General features: G+C 42.7%; 1 protein-coding gene across 1 annotated transcript; it reads right to left on the bottom strand.

Annotated features, from left to right (window-relative positions):
- Positions 1 to 10,305: 10,305 nt before the first annotated feature.
- On the bottom strand, positions 10,306 to 13,833 carry Cd1d (CD1d molecule). The gene is made up of 6 exons (XM_032896714.1): positions 13,688 to 13,833; positions 13,149 to 13,418; positions 12,598 to 12,876; positions 11,873 to 12,151; positions 11,162 to 11,261; positions 10,306 to 11,072 (listed from the first exon to the last, which is right to left on the bottom strand). Exons 1-6 carry the CDS (start codon positions 13,746 to 13,748, stop codon positions 11,051 to 11,053), a joined length of 1,011 nt encoding a protein of 336 aa, XP_032752605.1. The 5' UTR covers positions 13,749 to 13,833; the 3' UTR covers positions 10,306 to 11,050.
- Positions 13,834 to 14,214: the final 381 nt, after the last annotated feature.

Raw genomic sequence — 14,214 nt, 5'->3', positions numbered from 1 at the left:
GGGTGGCAGGAAGTGTAATGTGGTGGTGTAATTATGCTTGTGCCATGGGAAGTGGCCCTCTCAGGAAGTGTGGCTTTATTGGAGAAGTGTGACCTTGTTAGAGGAGTGTGTCACTATGGAGGCTTTCAGCCTAGTTCTTGCAGATGGAGTCTTCTCTTCCTAGCTGCCTTCAGACCAAGACATAGAACTCTCAGCTCCTCCTTCACCATGTCTGCCTGCACGTGCTTCCTACCGTGATGATAATGGACTAAACCTTTGAAACTGTAAGCCGGCCCAAATAAGATGTTTTCCTTTATAAAAGTTGCCTTTTATTTCATGGTGTCTCTTCACAGCAATGAAATCCTAACTAAGACAACAACAGAGTGAATCTATAAAATTTGCAAAAATTAGAGAGACTTTATGTTCTTAGATCCTAAAACAAATCAAAACGACAAGTCGCATTCTAGAACTGAGTCTGGATTATTGACAGCTGGTTAATCCTGCCCTAACCAGTAATTTCAGTTTCAGCTCCAGCCTGCCTCTTAGGAGCAGCATCAGCATCAGCTCCAGCCTGTCTCTTAGGAGCAGCATCAGCATCAGCCTGTCTCTTAGGAGAAGCATCAGCTCCAGCCTGTCCCTTAGCCCAGCATCAGCATCAGCTCCAGCCTGTCTCTTAGGAGCAGCATCAGCTCCAGCCTGTCTCTTAGGAGCAGCATCAGCATCAGCTCCAGCCTGTCTCTTAGGAGCAGCATCAGCATCAGGCCTTCAGTAACACATGTACCTGTTACACATTTCAGGGTCCATGCTGGCATCCTGTCTCTTCTCACTGCACTCCTTAACCCAAACTTCCCCAGCTTATGGGTTTCTGTGCCTCCAGACACTCATTTTTCCTTATAGCCCTGCTATTTTGGCTCTCCTCTTTGTTTCTGTTTCTCTGTCTCTCTCTGTCTCTCCTCTCTCTCTTTCTCCCCTCCTTCCTCCTGGCCAGGTCCGGTCTGCTGGCCATGTTCAGTGCACTACTTTCTCTGCGCGCTGGACTCTGCCGGATGCCTCTAACTATTCTCTCCCTCATATCTACAATAAAAAAAAAATCTGCTTAACTGAACCTTGGAGAAGTCATGTCCTCAGTTTATACATTTACAAGTTTGCCTCTATTGTGACCCTCTGTCAATCACAACAGGAACAATGTTTTATCGCTGTGCATTTATACAATATTGTGTTTTTATTCCCCCCTCATGTAAGTCAATATTAATGTTAATATTAATTGGGATTTTTAATATCATTTAATTTTAAATACTACATATTAAAATATTAAATACTAACAATTACCAAGCTTTTATTTTATCCAAGATACTGGTTTGAGCTCTACACGTATCAGTTATGTAACCTCAAAACAATCTTCCCAAGTCGGCTGTGTCGTTATCCTTGTTTCACAGATAACAGACATGGGGCACAGTGTGAATGAAGCAGTTTGTTCTCTCTCTACCTATGCATCTAACCCAGAAGGGACGCAAAGAACTCCCAGAGGTATCGTGTTAATGAGACACGGTGACTCACAGTATTTTTGAAAAAAAAAAATGACCAATTTTAGCTACTTATTCCCTTAATTACATTAAAGCCACAGCTCACAGTTCACTGTTCAGAATAGAATTCTACTGGAAACCATGGCTTTAGTTTCATCTCTCTGGCTATAATAACATATCCCAAGGACAGCGAAAGCATGCTTGTCCTCTGCTCCTGACTATGGATGTGGTGTGACCAGTTCCAAGTACTGCTGTGGCTTCTCTGATACATGACTAAACATGGAACTTGAAGCCAAGCATAAGTCCTGCACTGTCATCGAGACGAGGCGCAAAGTCACTGCTAACTCAGAGGAGACATGAACAGCTCAGCAGGACCCTGAGACTGCCTACTGCTCCTCACAACCCTGTCCTCAAGAGGAATTTTCAAAAGGAACAGAGCAGAGCTGGAAACCATCACATATGTAGGCGAGCTAAAGGGGGAATTTTTCTAAAACACGTCATTATGTAGTTGCTTGAAGCTCAACTGTTCAAAAAGGAGTAAATACATGAGATAACATTTACACGTATCCTTTATATAACTTGAAATACACAAATGAAATAGCATTCCACCCACATATCTATATCATGAGCATTAATAAATGTTTCCAGCATTACTTTAGCGATAAAATATTAACATCATACTGAAAGTCCCGAGGAAAGGGATGCCACTTTAACTAATAAGTTTTAACTAATAACCAGGCCTCGGACACTGCCTTCTAAAGTGTTCCGAGAGCCTATCACTTCCCTACAGCAGCTCTAGTTTAAATATGAAGTTAATATCGAGCATCAGCAAATGTTTGGTTTCCTGTGAGTGCTCAGCTCACTCCGTAGTTACAGTGAGCCTCTTAGGTATTTGTCAAAGTAACACATGTCAACACATTTTGATGAGTTCTGTTGAGAATTTGATAAGCGTATTAAGTGAGCTCACATGTGTGAAATAAGAGAATGCCTAGCGATGACTAGCGGTTTGTAAGCTTCTTAACATAAATCTCACGTTGCCCCTGAGGACACAACTTGCTCCATCTGTTCCTCTTCACAAAACCTGTAGCTTAGTTTTAGTTTTAGAGTTTAGCTTTGTTGTTCCTCAGTAGGGTCTTGCTATGTTGCTTACGCTGTCCACAACTCTTAGAGTCAAGCAATCCTCCTGCTTCAGCTCCTCCCACGCCCACGTAGCTGTTACTACAGACTCTTGGTCTAAAATTTAACACTGATGTCACTTTGAAAGACTGAACAAAGGTCAAGCTAAAGGTCATTTGCTCGCATTGCTTTGTGCCTTTCGTATTTGCCTTTGGAGACCCCAGAATAAAAAGGAGGATAAAAAGGGCAGTCGTATTTCACTAGCATGAGTTTTAATATCCATAATACCAAACATTGAGTGAATGATAGATGCCCTTTCAGGAGCTGTTTTCAGAGGCATTAGGGCATATATATATATAACCATGAATTATCATTTAGGCATATATTTAATAAATGAGGTGTAATTAAACCTTTTATTTCTCTCCTATTCTTCTTATCAGACTTCCAGCAAGTTAGGACCACTGAGACCAATAAATGCAAAAGCTATTCAAGAGAAAAATCATCTCTGAATTTCCTCCTCAAATATTGGAAGAGAGTAAACATGCATATAAAAGATTTCTCCTTTGGTCAGACAATGTGTTTATCATTGTACAAACCAGTCTCACGCCCGACAGTTTGGTCCAAATAGTTCTCCTTGGCAGGCTCCCTCAAGTGAAGATGTGCATATTATACTTATGACATCTTGTGCATGTTGACATGTGAGGAAAAATACAGTGGATTATTGTTCCATCCTTTAAAAGCAAAACAAAATGCATACTTCTGCCAGTGTGATCCAAAGGTAATCACTAAATATTCTAGATCTGTTAAAATTTAGAAACATTACTTCCTAATTAAAGATTAATTTAATTCAAATTCCATGCATATGTGGAGTGGGATGGTGGTGGTGGTGTCTGCGCACTTGAATACTAGTGATCGTGAAAGCAGGAGGGCCTGTGACTCCCCTGGAGCTGGAGTTACAGCCGGAGCAGCCTGATATGAGTAACAGAAGCCAACTCCAGGCCTCTGCAGGACCAGCGCGTGGTCCAAGCCATCTCTCCAGACCTTCCTAAATGTGCCTGCAGGGTTTTCTGAAGAAAAGTATCTATCACAGTGAGGAAAAAATAAAATCTTTAAGATATATGTTTTTATTGTTTTATTAAATCTAGGCTTCTGAGGTAGCAAAGTAACGATTTTGCACAAAATTCATAAAATAATAACTCATCTACCTTGTAGTCTCTTGTCTCTAAGAATAAAACCAAGAGTGAGCTTGTTTCTGGGAACAGTAAAAACAGAGAAATTAACACAACACATTGATGCCACATTGAGTGACATGATGAAATCTCATATAACCATTCTGCATCCCTGTTATATAATTTTTCAAATGAGCAGATAAAGAATTCCATGAGGCCCTCTGTTCGGGTTTTTATTTAAAAGAAAAGGAAAAGACAAGAACATTCCATTCCAACATGGTAACAGAGCAAAGCTGGCGCTACCTGGAGACGGCGTGTCTACAAATGAAATAAACACTAGTGGCTTAACTAACATATCTATTTAGAGCTAAAGCTATAGAAAATGTCCATACAGTTTTCAGATATTTTTTTTTGAAAAGTACCAGTAGGTAGCAATTCAAGGATATAATTTTTTAAGATGGTGGTTCATGAATAAATTATGATGGGCTGCTCTGAATTTGGAGATAAATATTCCACTTTGTTTATTTAAAAGATACTGCTTTCTTCCATGATTAGGGGGAATTAAATGTCAAACTATATTCCCATGAGCATTATTAAAAGCTCTTAAGGAAAGAATAACTACAGTCAATGGACTACAGCTTAAAGTTCAGCTATGACAGACTATTAGGAAGCTGTCAAACTGTAGGTTAACTCCCCTCTGTGACCCAGCAAGTCTACAGCCGTCCGCTCCCTTGTATCAATAATGTCCACATGGTGATTTAATGTTCCTGCTGCTACCCTTGGGTGCTACAAGCTTGTGCCACCATGTCAAGAGTTAACATGAAACTTGTAAGTTTTATCAGGGACAAGACAAGGCTGCCCACTCTCTCCCTATTTATTCAATATAGTACTCAAAGTTCTAGCTAGAGCAAGTAGACAACAAAAGGAGGTCAAAGGGATAAAGATTGGAAAGGAAGAAGTCAAGGCATCACTATTTGCAGATGATATGATAGTATACATAGGCGACTCCAAAAATTCTACCAGAGAACTTCTACAGCTGATAACCAACTTCAGCAAAGTGGCCGGATATAAAATCAACTCCAACAAATCCGTAGCCTTCCTCTATACAAAGGCTAAATGAGCTGAGAAAGAAATTAGGGGGAAAAAAACAGCCTTCACAATAGTCACAAATAATATAAAACATCTTGGTGTAACTCTAACCAAGCAAGCAAAGGATCTATATGACAAGAACTTCAAGTTCCTGAAGAAAGAAATCGAAGAAAACCTCAGAAGATGAAAAGATCCCCCATGCTCATGGATTGGTAGAATTAGCATAGTAAAACTGGTCATCTTACCGAAAGCAATCTACAGATTCTGTGCAATCCCCATCAAAATTCCAACTCAATTCTTCACAGAGACAGAAAGAGCGATTCTCAACTTCATATGGAATCCACCCAAGAAAGCAAAAACAATTCTCAACAATACAAGAGTTTCTGGAGAAATCACCATCCCTGACCTCAAGCTGTACTACAAAACAATAGTGATAAAAACAGCATGGTATTGGTACAGAGACAGACAGGTTGATCAGTGGAATAGAATTGAAGACTCAGAAATAAACCCACACACCTATGGCCACTTGATCTTTGACAAAGAATCCAAAACTATACAGTGGGGAAAAAGACAGCATATTCAACACATGGTGTCCATCTAAGTGGCAGTCTGCCTGTAGGTGAATGCAAATTGATCCATTTTAATTTCCTTGTACAGTGTTCAAGACCAAGTGGATCAAAGACCCCCACATAAAACCAGATACACCAAGTCTAATTGAAGAGAAAGTGGGAAATAGCCACAAACACATCAGCACAGGGGAAATTTTCCCAAAAAGAACACCAATGGCTCAGGCTCTAAGATCAACAATTGACAAATGGGACCTCATAGAACTACAAAGCTTCTGTAAGGCAAAGGACACTGTCAATAGGCCAAAATGGCAACCAACAGATTGGGAAAAGACCTTTACCAATCCTACATCTGATAGAAGGCTAATATCTAAAATATACAAAGAACTCACAAAGTTAGACTCTAGAGAATCAAATAACCCTATTAAAAATGGAGTACAGAGATAAACAAAGAATTGTCAACTGAGGAATATCGAATGGCTGAGAAGTACCTAAAGAAATCTTCAACATCCTTAGTCATCAGGGAACTGCAAATCAAAACTACCCTGAGATTTCACCTCACACCAGTGAGAATGGCTAAAATCAAAAACTCAGGTGATAGCAGATGCTGGTGAGGATGTGGAGAAAGAGGAACACTCCTCCATTGTTGGTGGGATTGCAGACTGGTACAACCACTCTGGAAATCAGTCTGGAGCGTCCTCAGAAAATTGGACATTGCACTACCTGAGGACCCAGCTATACCTTTCCTGGGCATATACCCAAAAGATGCTCCAACATACAACAAAGACACATGCTCCACTCTGTTCATAGAAGCCTTATTTATAATAGCCAGAAGCTGGAAAGAACCCAAGTGTCCCTCCATGGAAGAATGGATACAGAAAATGTGGAACATTTACACAATGGGATACTACTTATATATTAAAAACAAGGACATCACAAAATTTAAAGATAAATGGATGGAACTAGAAAATATCATCCTAAGTGAGGTAATCCAGACTCAAAAGGACATACACGATATGTACTCACTGATAAGTGGATATTAGCCAAAAAGTTCAGATTACCCATGGTACAACTTACAGACCATATGAAGCTTAACAAGAAGGAAGGCTCAAGTGTGGATGCTTCAATCCCATTTAGAAGGGGAAACAAAATAATCACAGAACAGAGAGGGAGGGAGGGGCCTGGGTGGGGGAGGGAAAGGAGAGGAAAAAAGAGGGCAGGATAAGGTATGGGGCGAGAGAGGAGAAAATCCCAGAAAGCCAGGAGAATGACTAGAAATATGCAGCAGTATGGGGTAGGGAACGGGGGTGTGGGAGGGCACTAGAAAGTCCCAGACATCAGGAGTGAGGGAGGTTCCCAGGACCCAGTGGGGATGCCATTAGCCAAAATGTCCAACAGCAGGGACATAGACCCTGACGAGAACACCTCCAGTAGATAGGCATGGCCCCCAGTTGAAGGATAGGGAAACTCACCTATCTCAAAAATTTTAACTGAGAGTTGTTCCTGTCTAAATGCAGGGACAAAAGAATGGAGCAGAGGCTGAAGGAAAGGCCATCCAGAGACAGTCCTACCTTGGGATCCATCCCCGACACTATTGCTGATGGCAAGATATGCTTGCAGACAGGATTCTGGTACGGTTGTCCTCTGAGAGGCTCTACCAGCACCTGACTGAACCAGGTACAGGTACTCACAGCCAACCATTGGACTGAGCCTGGGGACCCCAGTGGAAGAGTTAGGGGAAAAGCTGAAGGAACTGAAGGGGATCGCAACCCCATAAAATAACAACAGTATCAACTAACTGGACCCCTCAGAACTCCCAGGGACTAAGCCAGAAACCAAAGAGCATACATGGGCTGGTTCATGTCTCCCACCCTGCTACATATATAGCAGAGGACTGCCTTGTCTGGGTTCAGTGGGAGGAAAGGAGCTTGGTCCTGGGGAGGCTTGATGCCCCAGAGAAGGAGAGGATACTAGAGGGGTGAGGTGTGAGTAGGTGGGTAAGCAACCTCTTAGAATGGTGTAAGGGGATTGTGGAGGGGGGTCTGGGAAGGGGGACAACATTTGAAATGTAAATAAATAAAATAATTAATAAAAAATATTCACTTGAGTTAAACAAGTTAGAAAAGTGTGTTCGAAAAACTTACTTGCTAAATCAAATGAACTGTTAATTTTCAAAGTATTTTAAAATAAAATGTATATTGCTTATTAGATTAATATCATATACTTTCTTTTATATCACAAATGGCTTAATCCAGGCAAACAAGAGTAAAGACCATTACCCAAATTCTTTAGTCAAATTATCCATTCCTTTTCTGACAGGTAGGGCTATCTCCCTGAAGCAGGGTTTGAAAAGTAGCGTTGAACACGGAGAGAGCAGGGGTTACATAGGCTCCTAAAACTGTAAGACTGTGGGGTTTTCATGGGTTCAGGAATTTCTAGAGGAATTTTGGTTACATAGGAACTGGACTGAACATTTAGAAATTATTTGGAAGAATATCTTATAAGGGTGGATGCCAGGATGTAGGGTATGGAACATGTCAAATTCTAGAAGATGGGCCAAGATCTGGTCAAATCCAAGTTTTACAGAAAACAAAAATGAACGTATTTTGACCTTGTAATACGATGTCTTCTAATCTTAAGATCTTGTCAGGCTGGTCCACCAATAACCTTTTTTTTAAAACCCAGAACCTTTGCTATGTTGTAATTTCAAAAGATATTTCAGTGTAGAAAGATCAGTCTGGGCCTTAATATTCCTAATATTTCAACACATTTTAGTATTCGGGAACAGTATCTTCTCTTCTAGTGGAGTTTTGGGTTTTTTTTTTCTGCTTTGTTTTTGTATGAGGAGAAACAGGATATAAGAAAAAGTCTCATTTTGAAGAACAGAAGATTTAAACAAATTTTCTTCACAAGCTTTATAAAATTACCACTAGTGGAAATACTTAACATGATGTATTTTCATAAAACTCACGTAAATGCCTTTAAATGAGGTGAATTAGTATGTAATAGCATTTTCAGTTGTTCTTAGATTTCTGATACCCAAAACCACTGCTCTTTTTTTTCTATTAGTATTTGTGTTAACTGACTGAAACTCGTTAAAACAGAGATTCGAATTGAAGTGTCCTGGTAACACAGTAAAGTCATTTCTCCTCAAGGGGAAATTAGTGTTTGTGAAAAAGTTCATTAGTTTACCTATTACACTTTGTAAATTGAAAGAACAAAAGGGCAAAGCAATCTAGAAACTTTCTATTTAAAGGTGTGTGTGTGTGTGTGTGTGTGTGTGTGTGTGTGTGTGTGTGTGTGTGTACTGAACACACATATCCTAAACACACCTTCCCTGAGCACACCTGCCCTGAACACACCTGCATTAAGCACACTTGCATTGAACACACCTGCCCTGAACACACCTGCATTGAACACACCTGCACTGAACACATCTGCACTGAATACATCTGCACTGAGCACACCTATACTGAATATACCTTCAGTGAGCACACCTGCCCTGAACATACCTGCACTGAACACATCTGCACTGAACACACCTGTACTAAACACACCTGCAGTGAGCACACCTGCCCTGAACACACGTGCACTGAACACACCTGTACTGAACACACCTGCAGTGAGCACACCTGCCCTGAACACACGTGCACTGAACACACCTGCAGTAAGCACACCTGCCCTGAACATACCTGCATTGAGCACACTTGCACTGAACACACATGCTTCGCATGCACCAGTCACTCAAGCAGAGAGATTTGCATTCATTACCACAACAAAGTAGGTTTCCTTTGCTGCTACACTTTCCTCATCCCTGACTTTCAGTTTCCAATTACAGCATGAGCCTGCAAGGCTAGCTATGGGCCTCCTTCTGCCATCCCCTCTCTCTCCCCACTCTCTTGCCAGCACACTGGCAAATTGATCCATCAAGGTTCTGAGGCATTCCTTTGCTCATTTTAGAACCTACTTTTTGGGATTCCAACACAGATTAAAGACCAGGAGCTCTTTAGGAATCTTCTAGGACCCTAGCACCAGACTGGAACTGCTGAGATAACTAGTCTCCTGGACTGAACCAAGGATGATTGGCCTTTCCATCAGTAGACACCCATTATGGTGTACCCAGACCACAGCCTATAAACAACTCTAATAAATCTACCTTTAATATCCATCCTTTAGGGAACCCTGACTAATACAGGTGACTTTGGGTGGAGGTGGCACATGCTTTTAATGCCAACACTCAGAAGGCAGAGGCAAATAGTTCTCTGGGTTCAAGGCCAACCTGGCCCAGGGCCAGGGTCTTAAAAACAAACAAAATGGGGTTGGGGATTTAGCTCAGTGGTAGAGCGCTTGCCTAGCAAGCGCAAGGCCCTGGGTTCAGTCCCCAGCTCCGAAAAAAAGAAAAAAAGAAAAAACAAAACAAAACAAAACAAAACAAACTGAAATCAAAGTGGGCAAAACAAAAAACCCCAAAAACCAACTAGTAACTAGTACATTCTATATTATAATCTGACAGAGAAGCTTAATAGCTCTTCCCTGCCTGGGTAGGCCTCATGGAGTGAATATGCTTGACCCAGGGACTGGCACTGTTAGGAGGTGTGACCCTGTTGGAGAAAGTGTGTCACTGTGGGAGTGGCTTTGAGACCCTCCTCCTAGCTGCCGTGAGACAGTCTTCTGGTTTCCTTCAGAACAAGATATAGAACTCTCAGTTCCTTCTTCAGCACCTTGGGGTCCATTCTGGATACAAATTATAGCAGTGTTTGAGAGAAATAACCCAAGGAGAGTAGGTTTTGTTCAAGGAAATAGATATATACTGTGACTTTCCATTTTAAAATACTGTTACACCAAGTAAAACCTAAGGATACCTTTTCATCATACATCCTAATTTTATTTTAAAGAGAAACCACCTTTCAGTCATTAATGCACATTTTCAATGGAGACTGTGCCCTAAAGTGGCCATTATGACAATTAGAACAAACATTGTAAAAAGACCACACACTGGAAGAAGCCTTTGGGGTTATCATCAGTCAGCAGGTTTTTATTTAAGGTAGTAATCATTTGCAAATATTTGAGTTCACTTTTTAAAATATGTGTATCACATACACACACACACACACACACACACACAATCTATTTTTCTAGTTATCTTGAAAAATACAGAGTACAGTCGTGTTGGTGTTGGACTTTATACTTGCCAACAAACCCCAAAGCTATATGTCTCACACACACACACACAAATCCATTTTTCTCGTTATCTTGAAAAATACAGAGTACAGTCGTGTTGGTGTTGGACTTTACACTTGCCAACAACCCCCAAAGTGTTTGTTTGGGCAGGAAGTGTGCTGTCTAGTTCAGTACAAATCCCATGAGACACTGCTCACAGCTTGTTTCTGGCAGGTATACACATGTGCAGTTGTGTTTGTTCTGAACTACCCAAGCTTATAAAAATCATTTAAATAATTGATTTCTTATAATTAATATTAAAAGGGTGTACTGGTTGCTCTTCATTTCTTCAGGATTCCTCTTTTTTATCCTCAGTCTCTGAGCAGACCAGGACTGAAGTCCTAGAACCTGGAAGGTCTGAACTTCAGGAGAGGCAGGGGTAAAAATCTCACATGATGTCTTGATAGGAGCTGGAAGAAGAGAGAGGCCATTAGGAGAGAAAAGGAAGGAATAAAGGAGGGCTGTGGAGGAAAGGAACACATGGACATGGGAGACTTACCGTCTCCTTTTCCTGATGATATAGTAGGCCACAGCACACACCACTAGAACCAGAATGGCTACTATCAAGAAGATCAACACCGGGGATACTTGTCTGCCACCTGTTTTGGAAGAATACAATGTAACTCTCAACAAAGAACCTGTCTCCGTTTCAAGTTCTCTATTTTAATTAAAAGTATATCCCCCCCCTTTTTTTATTCCTCATGAGTTTAGATTGACCATCTCTTGTCAGGATCTGGCTACGTGCTATCCAAACAAGTGTGAATCTGTCTACTTCCAGCCCTTTCTGTGTGAATCTGGGTGGTTATCTTCTGTTAGCAGTAACTTCTTCATTCTCAGAGTCAGAATAACAATACTTGCTTCAAAGCTAAGTGATGAGTTGAAATGAAGCGCCCAGAGCAAAGTAGCCAGTGCTCACTCAGGATGCACCCAAATATACTACAGTTATGTCTGGGGTCCTGGGTCCTCTCGACCGGGGGATGGATCTTCCTGAACTTCTTTATTTGCCATGTCCTCTGGATCCTTTGGGTTTCTTCTTATACATAATGCATCTTATCTCAGCTCTTTTGGGGTTTCTTTTTAGCTAGAATCCCCTCCTTCTCTCTCTTCTTTAATAGGGGCTTCACCTCTGAAAGTAGGTTTGTTCCACTCTCACTCCATGTTTGAAGGGCACCTCTACTCACTGGCAACCCAGGCTGTGGTTCTTTCTTACCCCAGTAGAGGACGATGTCCTGCCCCTCTAGACTGATGTGCTTCACCCTGCAGGCCAGGCCAGCCTCGGCGCCAGCCTCCACATCCAGGGTTGCTTGAAGATACCACGTCTCATCCGCATTTGGCAGGATGTCACCTCTGTGAGTTCCCCCTTGCTCCTGGTCACCCCGCATCCACATCACCCACACAGGCTTTGGGTGGAAGCCAGAGACATGACATACCAGCTGCAGATGGCCATGGGCAGGGTTGGGGCCACGGGACAACCAGGCCACTGGCTTCTCTGTACCCATCAAGAGAATAAGAAAGTGTCTTAAAGCAAGGATTTTTATATTAGGGGCTCCAGGGCACCTATCAAGTTCATGATTCCCACAGGCCCACCTCTGGAGATGAAATTGCCTATAAGTTTAATCTATTTCTACCCCTCTGACTGGGAAGACCATCCCTGACACTGCTACCCTCATCTGAGCCTCCGGTAGCCCTCCTCTGTACTCTAGAACAACCTGAGCTCAGCTGATATAGCCTGTCTCAAATACCACATGGCTTAGCTTTTATCCCCAGTGTTTATTTAACTCAATTTATAGAATCCAAGAATGTCAGTGAAAAGAATAAATCCTGCATGCCTTAATCACCTCTTCCCGGGCCTTGCCCTTCCTCTACAGCTGACAGGGATGGAAAAAAACCTAGATGGATCCAAGCGGAGAACCAGGGTGAAAATAGCAGACTGACCTTGCTTTTCTAGGTCTGGCTTCCCTGCTTCTAGGAGGCCACGGACAAACTGGGGGCAGGTGTCGTTCAGGAGTATCTGCACTGCTTCTCTCGTTCCTTCGTCAGCGTTGAGCATTTTGATGGGCAAATCTAACCAAGATGGGGCCTCTGGGACCTTCTGCCAGGATGTTCCATGGAATCTCACGACATATTCTCCTTGAAATGCTACGTGTAAAAAGCTTTCTGAAGCATTCCCAGGGTACATTTCACAGCCAGCAGACAGTTGGACCTCGATGGGATCTGTAAGGAGGAGTGGGTGGGGAGCAAAGAGCAATTAAGGGTTTGGAAGAAAGGAGAAGTTGGCATGAAGATTATGGTTAGGTGTTGGGAAATGATCATGGCTGATCTAGGGCAGAAACGGGTTATTTTTAGAAGGGACACAGATTATTTTTAAACAGAAGTGAAAATCAGAAGGGTGGACAGAGAGAAGCTCATCATGTATGCCCAGTTATCCAGCCGGGGTTCTGGATCACTCCCGCCCACTGGGTTCAGGGTTCCATCCCTCCACTCACAGTCTTCTTTAGGTGACATCATTTTGACTATTTCCTTGATGTCCCTGGTAAAGCTGGTTCGATACACTTGAAACATATGCTGCAACTTCTCCCACTGCTGGTTACTGAATTTGCCCTGGGACCAGGGCTTTGTGAAGCTGATGGTGTCTGAGTCATTACTCCACCGGTGCGTCTGCAGATCCCCCAGCCAGCCCACACTGTCAGTGCGGGACCAGCTTCTGTTGGCGAAGGAAGAGATCTGCAGGCAGCGGAAGGTGTAATTCTGCTGGACTGGAAACAATGGGAAACGAAAGGACATAGCGAGTCAGCAGACAGACTGCAGGAGGAAAAAGCACCGCTTTAGGTGGGCTTGAGAAGTGGCAGGCTCAGCGAAGTTCTGAACTGTGCTGGTTGTGAGCCTGATCCACACTTTGTACCTCCCACTTGTTGCAGCAAGGCAGGAAGCGATTCTCACCCCCACCCGCCCACTACCGCACAGCGATTCCAGCCAGGCTCTCTCCCTTCTTTCTCCAGCCGGTTCTATGTGCGCTTTTACTCACCTTCGGATTGTCCCCAGACCTGTGGGAATGCCCACAGCAACAGGCACGGTAGGTACAGCATAGTGCCGGCGGTCTACACAGCCCTGGGCTCCGACTTCTGCACTTTACCCTGCTCCCCGCCTGATGGGGCTCTGTGGCTTTTAGGCACTGAGCCCACCAAACCCGGAAGGAGGCACAGGCACAATTGATTGGTAAATTACTCTTTTACAAAGCCAACTCCCCTCGCCGCCGTTGGAGTGCAGCTTTAATGAGTATCCTTCACAAACCACTTTCCTCAACCGTCTTTCTGTTATGCTAAAGAGTGAGGTGGAGACTGTTTGCCATTGTGTCACAACTCCGAGGGTATTAAAAATGCAAGGGGAACGACAGAAGGAAAGTTTTGGTCTAGCTAGCAGGGACTGTCTGCTGGTGCTCTGTTTTACATGTTTGGCTCCTCCCAGATCTCCACAAGTATCACATTAGTAATAACGATGATGATGATGATGATGATGATGATGATGATGATGATGATGATGATGATGATGATG

This window comes from Rattus rattus, chromosome 3 (assembly GCF_011064425.1).
Source record: "Rattus rattus isolate New Zealand chromosome 3, Rrattus_CSIRO_v1, whole genome shotgun sequence".
Lineage (NCBI taxonomy): Eukaryota > Metazoa > Chordata > Mammalia > Rodentia > Muridae > Rattus > Rattus rattus.
The sequence above is the reverse complement of the archived record's forward strand: the minus strand, read 5'-3'. Positions and strand labels throughout refer to the sequence as shown.

Bases quoted from the DNA above. Each gene is read 5' to 3' on its own strand.
- Cd1d (XM_032896714.1), bottom strand. From the start codon at position 13,748: ATGCTGTACCTACCGTGCCTGTTGCTGTGGGCATTCCCACAGGTCTGG. The intron at 12,877-13,148 runs GTGAGTGGAGGG...TCCTCCTTACAG, and splicing joins GATGTCACCTAAAGAAGACT to ATCCCATCGAGGTCCAACTG. The intron at 12,152-12,597 runs GTCAGTCTGCTA...TGATGGGTACAG, and splicing joins GCCAGACCTAGAAAAGCAAG to AGAAGCCAGTGGCCTGGTTG.